Raw genomic sequence first — 15,963 nt, 5'->3', positions numbered from 1 at the left:
TTCAAGTCCAAAACTAGATATTCAAAACGTCGAGTGCCCTTTTTGTTAATGAAACATAAGCTGACGAGTTATTTCAGTCGAACTTCAAGTTAAGTATGTGAAATAGTGGTATAAAGAGATGAAAAATAAAAGGTTTAAATGTTGGTACAATGTTTGAATGATTGAGATTGTAAATTCACAAATAACTCTTTTGATTTTTTCAGTATCTACGTCGGATTAACACCACTTCTTGGATATGCCGTTTCGGAATATTTCTGAATGATCGTAACTGTGAATAGTAAGGACATATTTACCAGTGTCAATTGAGTACAATGCACAAACACTTTTTACTGAATTACTGAATGATATATATTGATTTTATTGTAAACAGTTTATAACATTTGTATAATTTTATAAAATCATAATGACATTTTATATTTATTAAATTTTGATTTCGGTTTTATATTGCAGACCTTGCAGAAAATGTGGAATAGCCTTTGCTTTTTTAGTTTCTACTACATAACATCACTTTGTTCTAAAAATAACTACATCATTTTCGTATATATAATGTAAGTAAGTATGGTCAGTAAAGTCTGTTGGTTGCATCGACTTGCATCATTTTCCCCTGAAATAACATTTGCAAAATATGAGTAAAGGACAGTTTAAATTATTACACTTTCATCTAATTAACAGTTGCAATGACTCTAGCGAAATATTTACTCTGTCACAAATCTGTAAGATCCTTTGTTGTGATATTGCCTAGTAAACTAAAAGATCTAGTTTTTTAATAGCAACTGCTTACTGCACATGAGTTCCCCCTTAGGGTTTTGTTTCTTCATTTGGGAAATTTCTATGTAGTGTTTTGTAGATTTGGATGTCTTTTGTTGGTGTTTCTCTTCTTTTTTTTTATGTCGTGGTCATTTTCAGTTCGCCTAATACGATAGAAATGCAACCTTGCTATCGTAGGCCACTTTTTATTAATCTTTATAAATAAAACCTGTTATGAATGCAAGTTGGTTGTCGTTTGTTGATGTGATTCATAATTGTTTTTCGTTCATTTGTGGACATATATTCGGCCGTTAGTTTATTCGTTTCATTTGTTTCACATTTGTCATTTCGGGGCCTTTTATAGCTGACTATGCGGTATGGCTTTGCTAATTGTTGAAGTCCTTACGGTAACCTATATTTTTAATTTCAGTGTCATTTGGTCTTTGGTAAGTGTTTTCTTATTGGAAAACATACCACATCTTCTTTTTTTATTAGACACATATATTTTCCTAATAATGGTTTGTATTATAACTAGATCATAACAAAATGATTGAATAATTTACATTGCTTCAATAATTGGTGCCCTCTTGCCCTAAAGACCAAATCAATCATAGTCAACAAAGTATAAAAATGATAATTCTAGACACTATATAGATAGTTACCAAAGGTACCCGGATTGTAATTTAATACGTCAAACGCGCGTATTTGTGTAAAGGGGATTTACATCCTTATTTGTATAGATACTTAGTAATTCTGGTCTTTCATCGGTTGAAATATGATACAACAAACTGTAAACGTTTGCCTCATAATCCCTATAAGTAATCAAAATGTCCTTAAAAGTAATTTACGGTATCATGACCTTATATGGAAGTACTTATACTTCTAATGATGGATTTTTGGTCTATTTTTTTAGATTGGGGAAATCCCTGTTGACCGCCATATAGCTGCCTTGCCGCCTCACATTTATAGTGTAAACAACCTTACTACTAAGTACCTCAGAAGCAGCATACTGCATTAAATGTAGTATAGAAACCTCACGTTGTTAAACCACACGTATAAATCAATAAACAATAAATTAACAAATTTACAAAGTGATACAGAGATTATGAAAAAATACGAAATTCAATAACGAAGAAATAGTAAATGTACAAACCAGATCCCGATGGTTCTGAAAGTTTATGTATCGTAGTAACGATAGCATCAACAGTTTTTCCAAGGAAATTAATATTCTCATCGGTCAGCATCACTTGTAGATTATCACATTCCTTATGATAACATTGTATCATATCACCCCGAGAATCGGCTGCAAAAACAAATGAAATGACGTTAGATATTTTCAATATAAGTCAAAATTAACATCTTCTTTCTTAAAATTATTCAAATGCTAGTTTGCATCTTACAGAAACTGAGTTGCTGAATTTTATATTTTGTATTTCATACATGTTATATTCAAAGTGTACGGTGTCCATTCTGAGAACAAATACAAGGTACTAAACTAACAAGAATAACACATTGAAGGTGATACAAAAATATTAATGTAGCTGTAAAATATATTTTAAATTAATTCTACAATAGCACATTACCTGAGTCCGTCAACCAGATGGCTGGTAAATCACTTTCCCAGAAATTTCCATGATCACTTCGCATGAAGTTCATAAGGATGTTTTTTTCGTCAGATGATGGTATTTCGCTGAACTTTGTAAAAGTAAGAGGTAGAGATTCGATTTCATATTTTGCTTTTCCCAGCTCTCCCCAAGACTTAAGAAATTCTTCAGCTAAGTATGAATCGTTAGTTGGTTTTCGGTATATCAGATTAAGAAAGTCTCCTTGGAAATTGTCAGAAGCTATACTGGCATAGGATTCTGGAAATGCTGTTTCAAACTGAAAAAAAATAATCAAAAAATTGTTTCACCTTTTTATTTCAATGGGCCCTTTACATCTATGTCACCTTTATGACAAATATAATTGTCCCCGGAAATAAAGACACAACCAGTAAATTTTGTACATGGAATAATTCACATTACATATATATAGATTGATTGATAAACGAGATAGTTGTCGAAAAGTCTTGTTAAAACCCAACATTTTTTTATGTAGAAGCAACTGGATTATATCTGAATTTATAGCTAGCTAAACCTCTCACTTGTATGATAGTCACACAAATTGTTCCGTGTCACATTTTTTATCCCTTCGTTGAAATTGAGACCTCACTGCAAACAGGCGTCATATTGAACCAAATACATAGTCCGATGTAAAAAATGAAAACCAACATTTTAACTGTTACTTGTAAATGCTTAACAGTTAACCACAAAATACATATGGTTTAGACAACTTGATGTGGCACACATACGTACACAATGTCTTGCAATAACTCTCATGTTTTCAGATCATGTGTCAATTTGTTCATTGGACGGACAAACAGATGAATAATAATTTTAAAGGCAGTAATGGTAAACTTTCTATTATTTCCTATATGATTTATTGGTATAGCATACCGTGTCTTCTATTTGTAGTGGAATCGTCTGAGATCTAGCTGATGTATTATAATTCATCATACTGTCCAATATAATTACACCATGTATCACTGCTGGTACAGCATTACCATAATTTAATATCAACCATGGAGGTAGCCATTCCTTAAGAAAATGTCGGCTTCCAGCCAGTGGGACATCAGGGAGCTTGCAATCTGACGTTCCACGGCAGGCTGTGGTAAAAAAAAGAAAGGCAATTTGATTCTATCCTGACATAAAGCTTTGGGGCCAATTCATGTACTTGGTTTTGTTTCAACTGCACCTATAACCGCTATTTCTGCCTATCTACTGACATCCTGAAGATTATAACATAATCCGTTTCGAGTCCTCCCGAGATAAAACTTCGTAAATTTAAGTGCGGCATTTCAAAATTTATTTATTGACGTCTTTGACCTAGTATAAAGATCGATATTTCTTGCTTGTTAGTCTTATTGAATGTTCAGAGTGTAAGTCGTTCCCTTTCGAACAAATTTGTACAGTTTGCTCTCATTATGTGCTGTCACAGCACTGTCAAGGGTTAGGGAAGGACTGAATGCTGATAATTAAAAAAATGAAACAAGGGTAGGGGTGTAAAATGAACTGTACAAGAAAAAATAGAGGATTTGCAATGATTTCTATTAGGCTATCATTCTGAAAAAAAAAGTATTGTGATGAGAAAAGGTGTTTTTCCAAATATTTCTATTCAAATAAATGTAAGTAAAGGTTGCACTTTGTAAATACACCTCTTTTGGGGGAAATTTAATATTCATAGACATTTTGTTTTGTTTTGTTCCGAACTGGTTCCCAGATATGATATCTATGTTTCATCTCAAAGACAAATAACTTAGAAATTTTACCAATATAAAACTCCTGGATAGCTTTGATATTGCATTATGAGGAAGACATAAGAGAAGTAGAGAACTTTGGTGTATACAATTTGATCTCTTAGAAGAACGGGGCATAGCTAAGTTGAAAACATGCCAGACAAAACTTTGTTTTAACTCACAATATTGACTTTCTATTCAAAGTAAAAGTGGCAATTTACAGAAAATCAACATTAGAGGCACTAGTTAGTCAGGTTGGTAATGGTATATGTTTTTGGCATGTGATTTAAATTGTCCAGCTGAAGAATTAGGGAGATACGTTTTTGAAATAAGAAAACAAAAACCTTTATAACACGGATTTAAATTGATATGGACTGAAAACAGAAAATATACATACATCCATATTCTTCCAAATCAAATGCTACAAAAATGATTGTATTTTTCCTTTTGACACCATTTTTATTCCTATCAGTCAATTGTCTAACAACTTCCAACATGGCTGCAACTCCTGCTCCATTATCATTAACTCCTGTGAACATAGAAATAGTTTTACATTGATATTTAGACTGTTTGGATATTTGGGGTTTGCCAAGTCGCCGTTTCAACTGTATGCGTTTATTCCCAGAGCATACTATTTGCGTTACAAAAACATTTTCTGGAAGAGGACTAACTTTTAAACATCGTTGTTAAACAAATTTTAACGTGTATTTAATGCAATCGTGTCATAGAAAATATATCAGAGAAATAGGACCATTTTCCCTAATAGGGACATTAACTGTCAAATTCATTTTCACATTTGATTTATAACATACTAACACATATATCCAAATAATAAAAAGTTTGAATCAAAGAAATAAACAATTTTCAATGCATAAATGTCTCAATATTTTATGTTTGTTAAAGTCAAAACGCCATCATATTTAATATCATGTTGACCTCCGAAGACATTAAACGGGCATTGAAGCCGATAAAAAAATGAATATAGAAATAAATATATAAAAAACCCGTGGGATTCGATTGATCTAGGTCTGCTTGCTTTAATATGATTATAGGTTATATAAAGACAAAAGTAGTATCTCGTTGTTCATTAGTCATTAATCGATTAAACTAAAATAATTCAATGTCACAAACCGAAACTGAGGGAAATACATCATTTATAAGGGGATCCCGTGTTCTCCCCCACAAAAAAAAATACAACCCAAAACAATACAAATACTGAACTGCTACAAAATCAAACGCCAACATACATAGAAACGGACTATTCTATGAAACTGTCATAATCCGGACTGGGTACAGAACATTTTAAGGAATACAGTACAAAAATGCTCAGGGCACAATAATACATCAATAAATAGTGTAATAGTTCATTTCATGCAAGCAACCGAAGACCAACGCACACCTTAAAAGTATTTTACGACAGTTCACAAATATAGCACAATAGAATTATAAAATGAACGTCACACGAATGTATCAACTCCATCAAAAAGTTACGTCACAGATAAAATTTCTGAAAATAGAATATAGTATTGTAATTCGTTTTATAGCGATATTATTTGATGTTTTTTTTAACAATTACAAAATATTTGTTAATCCTAATTTTTTCCGGGATATATGATTGAGTTTTTGTCAATCAAATCAGTCATTCAAATGGTTGACGCGTATTCTACTTTCAATGTTGTCGTTCTTGTCCTTTTAATAACTCAACATGGCAAATGAAGTACTCTTCCTCGTGTTTCATAGCTTATTTTAACTAAATTTAACCAAACTGGCTGCTTAAAGCGAATTATTATTTCACTATTTCATTTTCATTAATGATTAAACAAAGCAAATCATATTTTATTTGGTTTTTTTTTATCTCGTAGAGAATGTCCCTTGCAGTAAGTAAAACATTACTTTTTTTTTATGGTAGACATTACTATATATTGGTAAGAGACATCCGTCGAAGGAAAATTTTACATAATCTTTAATTCATCATTTGTTTACTTAACTTTATCTACCAAAATTAAGTTTTAAAGAAACAACATATATTTTTACACATGCACCAAATGAATAATTTCGGCTATTTCAATCTATGAAGTTCCATTTATCATATGTTTTGTTTTTTTCATACAAATAAAATATGTTTATTAGCATTATGCTAACCGCGCGTAGCAGCTAACAGAAAGCTTAACACAGCTGAAAATAAATGACGTAAGTACTTATAATGCTTGCTGAGTAAAGTTTGAAAAATGAGGTTTATCTCTTTCTAAAACAAAAACACCCGTACTCTAAAAATTTGCACATTCAATTAAAGATCTTGATCAATTGTTATCTGCTTCTTCAAAATCCAAAAGCGGTATACTACTGTTGACTTTATTTACCTTTTGTTTCGTTTACTGTATCGTAATGTGCACCTAGTCCAATTATCAGATCATTTGCTTTTCCAAAGTTAGTGCCTTTTGCTATACCAATTACTGATTGAAAATTCTCCTAAAAAATGTACGTTCTTTTATAAATATTCATAATCAATTTACAACTTTTTCTTACTTGACGCAATATAGAGGGTAAAATATTGAGTAAATGCGACTACTCTTAAATCTTTGTCTTTTTTGTTTCGTCAGTTTTCTGTTTGCTTTGTATCGGTCCAATGAATTAAGCCCTTTTCAACTGAATTTTATAGTTGTTTTCTTATGTTGTACTCATTAAGTCTGTAATTCAGTGGTTGTCAGTTAATACTGAAGATCGTCTTTGCTTTACCTCCATTGTTTTGTAGATTAATCAGGTCGATATGTGACTTGTATGTATTATTCTACATTTGACATTGCGGGACCTTTTATGATTCAATGTGCGCTATGGGCCTTGCTCATTGTTTAAGGGCGTACTTTGACATTGACATTTTAATTTTTATGTAATCTTGTCTCTGTTAAAGAGCTGTCTCAATTTGCAATGATACTGCATCGTCATTTTAATATCCGATCTTGTACGAGTGTCAACCTTTTTGTATCTTGTGATTATTTGTTTGTCGTTTGATCATTTGGTGTTTTATCTGTATTTCCTTTTAGACATAATTTTGTATTTGGTTGCGTTAGATATGTAAGATAGATGAATTTACCTTTAGATATGTAGTACTCTAAATGCAATGAAACCCTAACGTGTGATGGTGTTAAACGCTAAAATGCCATGATATTACACGGTGAATTGCGATTGTGATGCATTATAAAGTGTGTTGGTGTAACGGGAATGGGGTCCATGCAATTGTCTTGTTTGTTGTTGTGTTCCAATTAGTGAAGTGTTTTCGTTTTATTATAATGATTATGAACCTTTGTCTTTGTTTTAGACTTGTCATGGATTGACGTTATAGAGGTTGCTATGTGTAGACGACCAAGTTTCCACGTCAATCAATACCTCAGGTCGTAAGGTTTCTGTCTAGTTGCCGTGTTTTCATATCTTTAATAGACATGAGGAAGAATATGGTAAAAAAATATTATGGAAGAATTTAAGTAGAAAGTACACGCAGTTTCATAACATGGAATTACAAACATAGATAGAGCTGCTAGATTAAATTTGGACGTAGCTAATTCCTAAATCGAGTTCAAAAGGGCCATCTCACTTTTTTTATTCTTAAATGAAACGTAATTTTACAACCTTAACATAAATTGAAGAAATGCTAAAATTGAAGGTAATCAAATGGATATACATCGCATTTTAGCGTCACCAACGCACTTTAGAGTCTTACAGATTTGCCATATTTAAATATGTATAGTTATCAAAGGTACCAGGATTATTATTTAGTACGCCAGACGCGCGTTTCGTCTACATAAGACTCATCAGTGACGCTCAAATCAAAATATTTATGAAGCCAAAGAAGTACAAAGTTAAAGAGCATTGAGGATCCAAAATTCCAAAAAAGCAGAGAAACGATTATCTTTAGTATAGACGTTACTTCCTTTTTTCTGCAACATAGACACGAACCTCTATTCTTCAATTATATACCTATATGGAGTTATTTTCTTTCAGAACGTAAGGTCATTCTTTTTCAGAATCAACCCGGACGATACCATGTTTCAATGATATATGCTCCAAGGCATAAAATAATGACCTGTGTGAGGTCATTATTTTCCTTGATAAACATGCAATTTATAATTTACTATGATTTACTTCAAAACTTTATTCGTCTAATAGATTGTTTTTGCCGATTTGGAAATTAATTTTATTCAATCGATGATAGGTGTAAAAGAAACCGCCATTGTAGTCCCGTATTTTAATTTTAGAGACAAATAACGTGAAGTTTTGTTAATTTATCGCAACAATAAAGAAACATTATCATATATGTCAGATGAATTTTAATGTAGACTTTCATAAAATAAATCCAGATTTAACATATTCGTGTGTAAGATTATAAAATTTCTTATTGAGTCAAACTGAATAGGTTGATTGATTTTTGGTTGCTTGCTTAACATCCAGTGGCAAATATTTCATGCATGTTCAGAACGATACACACTGAATAGGAAATCATACTGTGACCTACATGTATTTATATTCGTCTTCGTGTCAGTTTTTAACTTTTTAAAATTTAAGTATACCTTTTACTCTATCAAATGATCAACTAATAAGATAATCGTATATTCTATTGAATAACATTAACGTAACTAACGAAAGGGTCGGTTGCCGGGGGTATATATTTATATCCTGATTATCTTTTAATAAAATGTATTGCTATTCAAAAGACAATCTTTCTAAATTTTTCATTCGATTCAAGTAAAAATGTTAAATAAATAACCACTTTTCCGCGATAGAAATAACATAACAAATAGAAAAACAAAACATACCCCCTCCCCCTTTTCCATATGCTAAGTGGTACAATAAAGTACTTACAATGTGTCTTGTATTTGTCATACACTGTTAGCGGAAGGTAACAATACATTTGTGTCTTACTTCATGCAGTTAAAGTAATATTTGTATTGTGTATGGTTAATAATTTTAAAAGGTTTATATCTAAATTATTTTGTGAGTTTTATTTCACATTCTAAATGAGCCACAGGGCGTATTAAACCTGAACACATTAGAAAGGAATATCCCACTTTAGTGGTGTCGGTAAAATAGGATACTAAATTTTACAAATCTTTATAAAATTAATATTTTTTTGACGGTATATAAGTCAGATAATGCATATTTTAAGGTTTTTCTTGTCGTAGAACACACCTCAGGGTGTCAGGATTGTTCAAAGAAAGACCTCCCTCCGGTCGGTCTTTCATTTGATCAATCCTGACACCCCTCGGTGTGTTCTACGACAAGAAAAACCTTAAAATATGCATTATCTATAACACCTTTGGGTGTAATACCACCAAAGCATAGTACGTCTCAGCTGGTTGCTTACGAAAATAAGTCGAAAAAATATTCCCTTGAATTTGACAGTTGTTTAGGTAATTAATCCTACATGTCATTGCAGTTAAACATTTCTGGGTCATAAACATATATCTGGGGTATTTCAAATTATCATTATTTTTTTTATTTTGGGTTTCTATAGAATATTTTCGAAACTTGAGATTACATGGTTACTATAGCTAGTACACAGGTTATAAAAGGGGAAATTTGATTGGTTAACTTTTAGTGTAGCTATTATATATGGAATGCAATCAATCTCCGGCGCAGAGCTCACATATCCGTTCCGTTCAATACTTTGTAACACTACACTCAATATGACGAGGTCATATTAAGTGCAGTATTGCAAAGCATGTATGGAACGGATATGAACTCTGCGCCGGAGATTGGAATGCAATGTTATGTGGAATTTTTTCTATAGTACTTGAAGGGATAAAACTTTATTAATGCCAATTATATCTTTATTTGAAACAAAGATAAAGTGTGCACCATTTTTTGAAAAGTGCAAATTTAACAAAGACTTATAGGGGAAAATCAATGGTGGTATTGCACCTTTATATTTTAACTCACAGTATTTGACACAGATTGTTCCTGAAATGTATGGTATTCAGTGGTTAATCCATGTCTCAAGAATTCTCCATGAATATACTCTTTGGCTGCATATTTATATTCTTTGTATTCAGGATCGTGATGTCTGGTATTAGAAAAATAATTCCGGATCGAGGTCTCCATATACTTTGTATCAGCAGACTTTACACAAAGCACTGTAAAATAATATTTATGTCAGGGTTATGTGCTAAATGCAAGAATGTGCAGAAGAACAAATGATAAATTTTATTCAATATTCAACAGCAATAACTTGTCACATGTAGTGTTTTAAATTTAATATAATTTTAAAACTGGTACACTAAATCATCCGTTAAAATAAGATAAAGCTACCTAACCAACAATGCCTTATAACTAAATAAGTATTAATGTGTTTGCCTCACTTTGCATTGTCGTAATTTTATGGATGAAAAAAAACTAAAACAAAATTATGGCCAAATATTATTTTCCTAAACACCAACTCATTTTTCCAAATTCTTAACGTTAGATGTGAATCTGTCATTTTGTTCCTCTAAAATGATCTAAAATGTTTTTTTGTACTGCTAAGCGTTCTCATAGAAATATAAATAAAGGCAACAGTAATATACCGCTGTTCAAAACTCGTAAATCTATGGACAAAAAAACAGAAATGGGGTAACAAACTAAAACTGAGGGAAACGCATTAAATAGAAGAGAAGAACAACGACCCAACATTAAAATGTAACACACACAGAAACGGACTAAGCATTAGACAAAATCCGATTAGAATAACAAAAATAACATAAAACTGCATTACTTATTCATGAGCAATTTGATCATATTAGTATGTAGTTGTTAAACATTTGCACATACATGCACAAGAAAAATGAAGTATATATATTCATGTCATTTTCCATTTGAAAATTAGAAAAATAATGATGAAACAATTGATGTTTTGTTTTTGTCCTGTGATTAGTTTTGACTTACAATTAAAAGAAAACCGAAAGATTATACTTTATATACCGGTATACATGAAAATTATATGATGAACATATAAATAGAATACTCACAACTGAACAATGAATTAAGCACACAATAAATAAGATACAAAGACTCCATTTTGTAGCATAGCCTGCGGTGATTTAAATGCATCGAAAGGTGATTTTCCGGAAATGCATCGAAAGGAGATTTTCCGGAAATAGGCCAGCTTTAATGATATCACTGTTTTGTTGAATTGTACTTAAATCAATTGAATCTTTCTAATAGTTTAATGTGATATGTTTAGTTATAATTCCATAGGATGGTATAGCTCAAAATCTAAGCACCATTATTGATTAAATAAAATATCTATGTAAATTAACTAACGAGAATTATCTGGTTTTTTTTTATAAAACATAGATGGTGGCTTTGTTTTGTGCAGACGGATTTGACATTATGTTTCAGAGCCTCCAGTTACAAATCCTGCTACAGGATGGATGAACATTACTTCCTTATTAATAACCTCTCCCAAAACTGTTCTCAGACCATGTAAATTTGCATGTATATGTCTTTATTACGCTAAAGAGAATGTTGGTCAGAAATATACAAAAAATACATACTGAATAGAAATAAAACAACATGATGTATTATAAATTCTAAGTCATGAAATTAATCTAATTTTTGCTGCAGCCAGATTATGGAACTTTTCATATTTGCCTTCTTTATTTGTCAATATTTCAGAATTTTTTTTTTTAAATTTCAAACATATTAATTTGTTTTGTTTTTTGTTCGGATAAATAGTATCCTATGTATACTGTAAAGAAAATAATTGTTATTAAATCATTTATACTGTAATAACTTGTATCGTTTCTATATATTTTATCTTTAGATTTATATTCAATCAGCAATTAGTCAATGAGTCAATAGCAACTTTTGCTTTTATTGATTGTTCTTTAGTTAGCTCTTGTAACCATTTGGTATTGATTTCATTAATTTAGAATATTCCGGAAACCAGTTAGCATGACAGGATAATTTATCTAACATCATGTTTTAATTGAATTTTCCTTTATTATCAATAATGTCATTTAAAAATAGAATTTTACTGTTAACCTAGTTTTTGAAAATGAGACATTTACCGTTTCATTTGATATTTTTATTGCCTCGTATAAGCTGCAGTCTAATTTGTTCATATGATAGATGATCTGATTCTTTTTCAGATTTTGAATTTATCTATGATATGATTATTCTTAAGTAAAATTTTGGAATTAGTTCTCTGAGTTTATAGACCAAATTAATATTGTTGAAATTCATTTTCAATATAAGAAATTCTTGTCCAAATTTATCAAAATAAAATATTGGTAAGACTTTCTAATTTGGTGATAGATCTTCGTTATCGATGAGTTTTTTTACCCAACTAATATTTATCGCTTCTAGATATTTATCTATGATTATCATTTTAAGCCCGCCAGCATAGTAAATTTTACTTTTATGGACACCATCACGAATTGGTGGATCCATATGATGTCTCTTTAACCAAACTAGCTAAGGACATTTTTACCACATGGTAGATTGTGGTTTGTTATTATGTCGTCTTATCTTTTAATTACTAAACGTGACTTATTCCCGATTGTGACTGTTTTGCTGTATGTGAATTCGTATTACTATAAGACGTGTTTCTGTACTTGTTTATCCCAAATTCATGTATTTAGTTTATATGTTTAATGTTATATTTGTAATTCTCATCTTCTCATTTTGTCAAATGTGTTGACGTCTTTTTATTATATTTAGGTGTTACGGATAGAAAAATTAATCACCGCCATTATTAATTATATTTAATTTTGTACGATTAATTACGGAAAATCATTACGTTTGAAGTTGGATTCATAACAAACTGGACATATATATATTACAGTTAATTGCTATTGATAAGTATTGCAATATGCATTTTGTTTTAATGAATTATCAGTATTTAGTTTTAATATAATCTTAAAGCAATCCTAATTCTAGCTCACTTTTAAATTATAGTTTTTCATAGTTATCAAAAGTACCAGGATTTATGTGTGACGTCATGCTGTTTCTAAATTTTATAAATTCAAATGTAGCATAACGTTTGCCTTTTCGCCATCGTATGTGACGTCATTTTTTTTTTAATTGCGTTAACGCCTGGACTGATTCTGGTGTGTCTATGCTGTATTGAACTTGGCATCATGTATTCGGGTTTACTTTTCTGTAATAAGTTAATACTTAAGTTTCATTATGAATATATCTTTCACATTCATTTGTTAAAATTTACTGTTTGCAATAGCATGAATCGTTCTATATAATAGTGTTCTTATCCCGGGCATAATGCCGTATTTAGCAAAACCTTTTCAACTTTTGATCTTCAGTGCTGTACAACTTTGTACTTTTTTCACTTTCGATCTTGTATATCTGGGCGTTATGTATTCGGGTTTAGTTTTCTGTAATTAGTTTTTACTTCAGTTTCATTATGTATATCTCTTTCATATTCATTTGTTAAAATTTACTGTTTGCAATAGTGTGAATTGTTTCATATAATATGAATATTCTTATCCTGGGCATACAAACAATGCCGTATTTGGCAAAACCTTTTCAACTTTTGATCTTCAGTGCTGTACAATTTTGTATTTTTTTCGTCACTGGTGAGTCTCGTGTGGACTAGACGCGTTTTTGGCGTATTGAATTTTAAACCTGATGCTTTTTGTTATCTATTAATCATGTTTTTCTTTGTCTAATATGTTCTGCTTTTTTATTTGTATTGTAGTCCTGTAATATTTTGTTTTCATTTCAATGTTATATTTAACTGTGCCATTAAAGTGCGAGGTTTGGCATGCCTTAAAACCAGGTTCAACCCACCACTTTTATTCCCCTTTAAAAGTGTCCTGTACCAAGTCAGGAAGATGGCCATTGTTATAATATTGTTCGTTTCTGTGTGTGTGTTGCATTTTAACGTTGAGTCGTTTCTGTTTTCTCTTATTTTTGAGATAAGACGTGGCACGGTACTTGTCTATCCCATATTCATGTATTTGGTTTTGATGTTATATTTGTTATTCTCGTGGTGTATTGTCTGTTGCTTGGTCCGTTTCTGTGTGCTGTTGCGTTTCGGTGTTGTGTCGTTGTTCTCCTCTTATATTTTTAATAAAATGCGTTTCCCTCGGTTTTGGTTTGTTGCCCCGATTTTGTTTTTTGTCCATGGATTTATGAGTTTTGAACAGCGGTATACTACTGTTGCCTTTATTTACTTATTATCTCCCTTTTAACTTTTTCTGATTTATTATTCCATATAAAACTATATATTATTTTTTTTAAATTTTGCTAGGTATTCGTTATTAATTTCGGTTACAGATGCAACATAAGTAATAGTCGGGTAAGATTAATGATTTAACAAGAGTTATCTTACATAACATAGTTAAATTTCTTTTATTCCAATCTTTAATTTTTTTAAAAGATTTTTCGTATTGTTGTACAAGTTTAATCTATTACACTCATTTTTATTAAGTCCAAAGTATATTCTCAAAACTGTTATATACACCTGCATACGGGGTATATATCTCCCAATTGATACGATATTCCCGTGCTTGCATTTCCTATCATGATTTTCTTGATAGAGGTTTACTGCTCACAAGGAAGCTATTAAACCAAGAGTTCCAAATGGTGAAGTTGAAATCATCCCTTCGTAAATTTTACGGACGCCATCACGAGTTGGTTGACCGTTATGGCATAACCGTTTCACAAATGATATCGGATATGTTCCTTACGTCGTAACTACAATCCCCTTCCCTTTCATGAATTTGACCTACCGAATTAGACTATTTACCGGATTTGTAATCACATAAGCAACACGACGGGTGCCGCATGTGGAGCAGGATCTGCTTACCCTTCCGGAGCACCTGAGATCACCCCTAGTTTTTGTTGGGGTTCGTGTTGTTTATTCTTTAGTTTTCTATGTTGTGACATGTGTACTATTGTTTTTCTGTTTGTCTTTTTCATTTTTAGCCATGGCGTTGTCAGTTTGTTTTAGATTTATGAGTTTGACTGTCCCTTTGGTATCTTTCGTCCCTCTTTTATAGATTTTGTGTAAAATTAATGTTTTCAACTTTATCTTTGCAGGACTTTAAATTGCCGAGCCATATTCCTTCTGTTTTATTTCAGTTAAGCTTTAGGCCTGAAAGTGATCCAAAAATGTCTATTATATTCAAAGTTGTTGACACTTCTTGTTTTGAATTTAAAAATAAAGTGGTGTCGTCTTCAAGCTTGTTTAATTTTAAGGTATGGGTTTTATTATCTAGTTTAATTTGAAAACCTTTAAAATTTTTATTTTGTCTTAATCTACTAGCTAAAATTTCAACAGCAATGACGAAAATTATAGAACTCGCGGGACACCCTTTACAGATTCTGCGCTCAATGTTGAAGGGAATGAAATCCAGCTATTATTTAATATGCAATCCTTTATATCTGTGTATAAAGTATTTATCCACCTCAAAAGAGATTCCTGGAAACTGAATTTCTTTAAAGAACAATACATAAATTCCCATTCTAGCGAGTCAAATGCCTTTGTGAAGTCTAAAAATAGGATTGCTCCATCTACATTGGATATTTCCGAATAATCTATAATATCTTGGATTTGTCTAATATTAAATCCAATAGATCTGTTTTTTACATAACCGTTTTAATCACTATGAATAAGTTTATGCAATATTGGTTTCAGTATTTTTGCAAGAGAGTATGCAATAATTCTGGTATCTACGAGTACATTTAGTAAGGTAATTGGTCTTTAATTATCTAAATGTAATGGGTCGTTTTTCTTGTATTTAAGGGTAATTAATCCTAGTTTTTGAGAATTTGTGAATTCTTTTTTTTCCATAGCAATGATTAAAAACATCTACAGCAAAGTTTTGTAAGTTGGACCAGAAAGCTTTATAAAATTCAATTGGAAACCCATCGATAACTGGTGTTTTATT

General features: G+C 31.2%; 1 protein-coding gene across 1 annotated transcript; it reads right to left on the bottom strand.

Moving 5' to 3' along the window:
- Positions 1-414: 414 nt before the first annotated feature.
- LOC134720714 (uncharacterized) lies at positions 415-11,217 on the bottom strand. The gene is made up of 8 exons (XM_063583171.1): positions 11,077-11,217; positions 10,013-10,206; positions 6,442-6,550; positions 4,479-4,610; positions 3,243-3,451; positions 2,331-2,628; positions 1,901-2,050; positions 415-604 (listed from the first exon to the last, which is right to left on the bottom strand). Exons 1-8 carry the CDS (start codon positions 11,156-11,158, stop codon positions 525-527), a joined length of 1,254 nt encoding a protein of 417 aa, XP_063439241.1. The 5' UTR covers positions 11,159-11,217; the 3' UTR covers positions 415-524.
- Between the last annotated feature and the right edge of the window lie 4,746 nt (positions 11,218-15,963).

The sequence above is a fragment of the Mytilus trossulus genome, chromosome 6 (genome assembly GCF_036588685.1).
Source record: "Mytilus trossulus isolate FHL-02 chromosome 6, PNRI_Mtr1.1.1.hap1, whole genome shotgun sequence".
In the NCBI taxonomy this organism is placed as follows: Eukaryota; Metazoa; Mollusca; class Bivalvia; order Mytilida; family Mytilidae; genus Mytilus; species Mytilus trossulus.
The sequence above is the reverse complement of the archived record's forward strand: the minus strand, read 5'-3'. Positions and strand labels throughout refer to the sequence as shown.

Bases quoted from the DNA above. Each gene is read 5' to 3' on its own strand.
- LOC134720714 (XM_063583171.1), bottom strand. From the start codon at position 11,158: ATGCATTTAAATCACCGCAGGCTATGCTACAAAATGGAGTCTTTGTAT. The intron at 4,611-6,441 runs GTAAATAAAGTC...CTATGTTCACAG, and splicing joins TACAGTAAACGAAACAAAAG to GAGTTAATGATAATGGAGCA. The intron at 3,452-4,478 runs GTATGTATATTT...TTTTTACCACAG, and splicing joins TGATTTGGAAGAATATGGAT to CCTGCCGTGGAACGTCAGAT.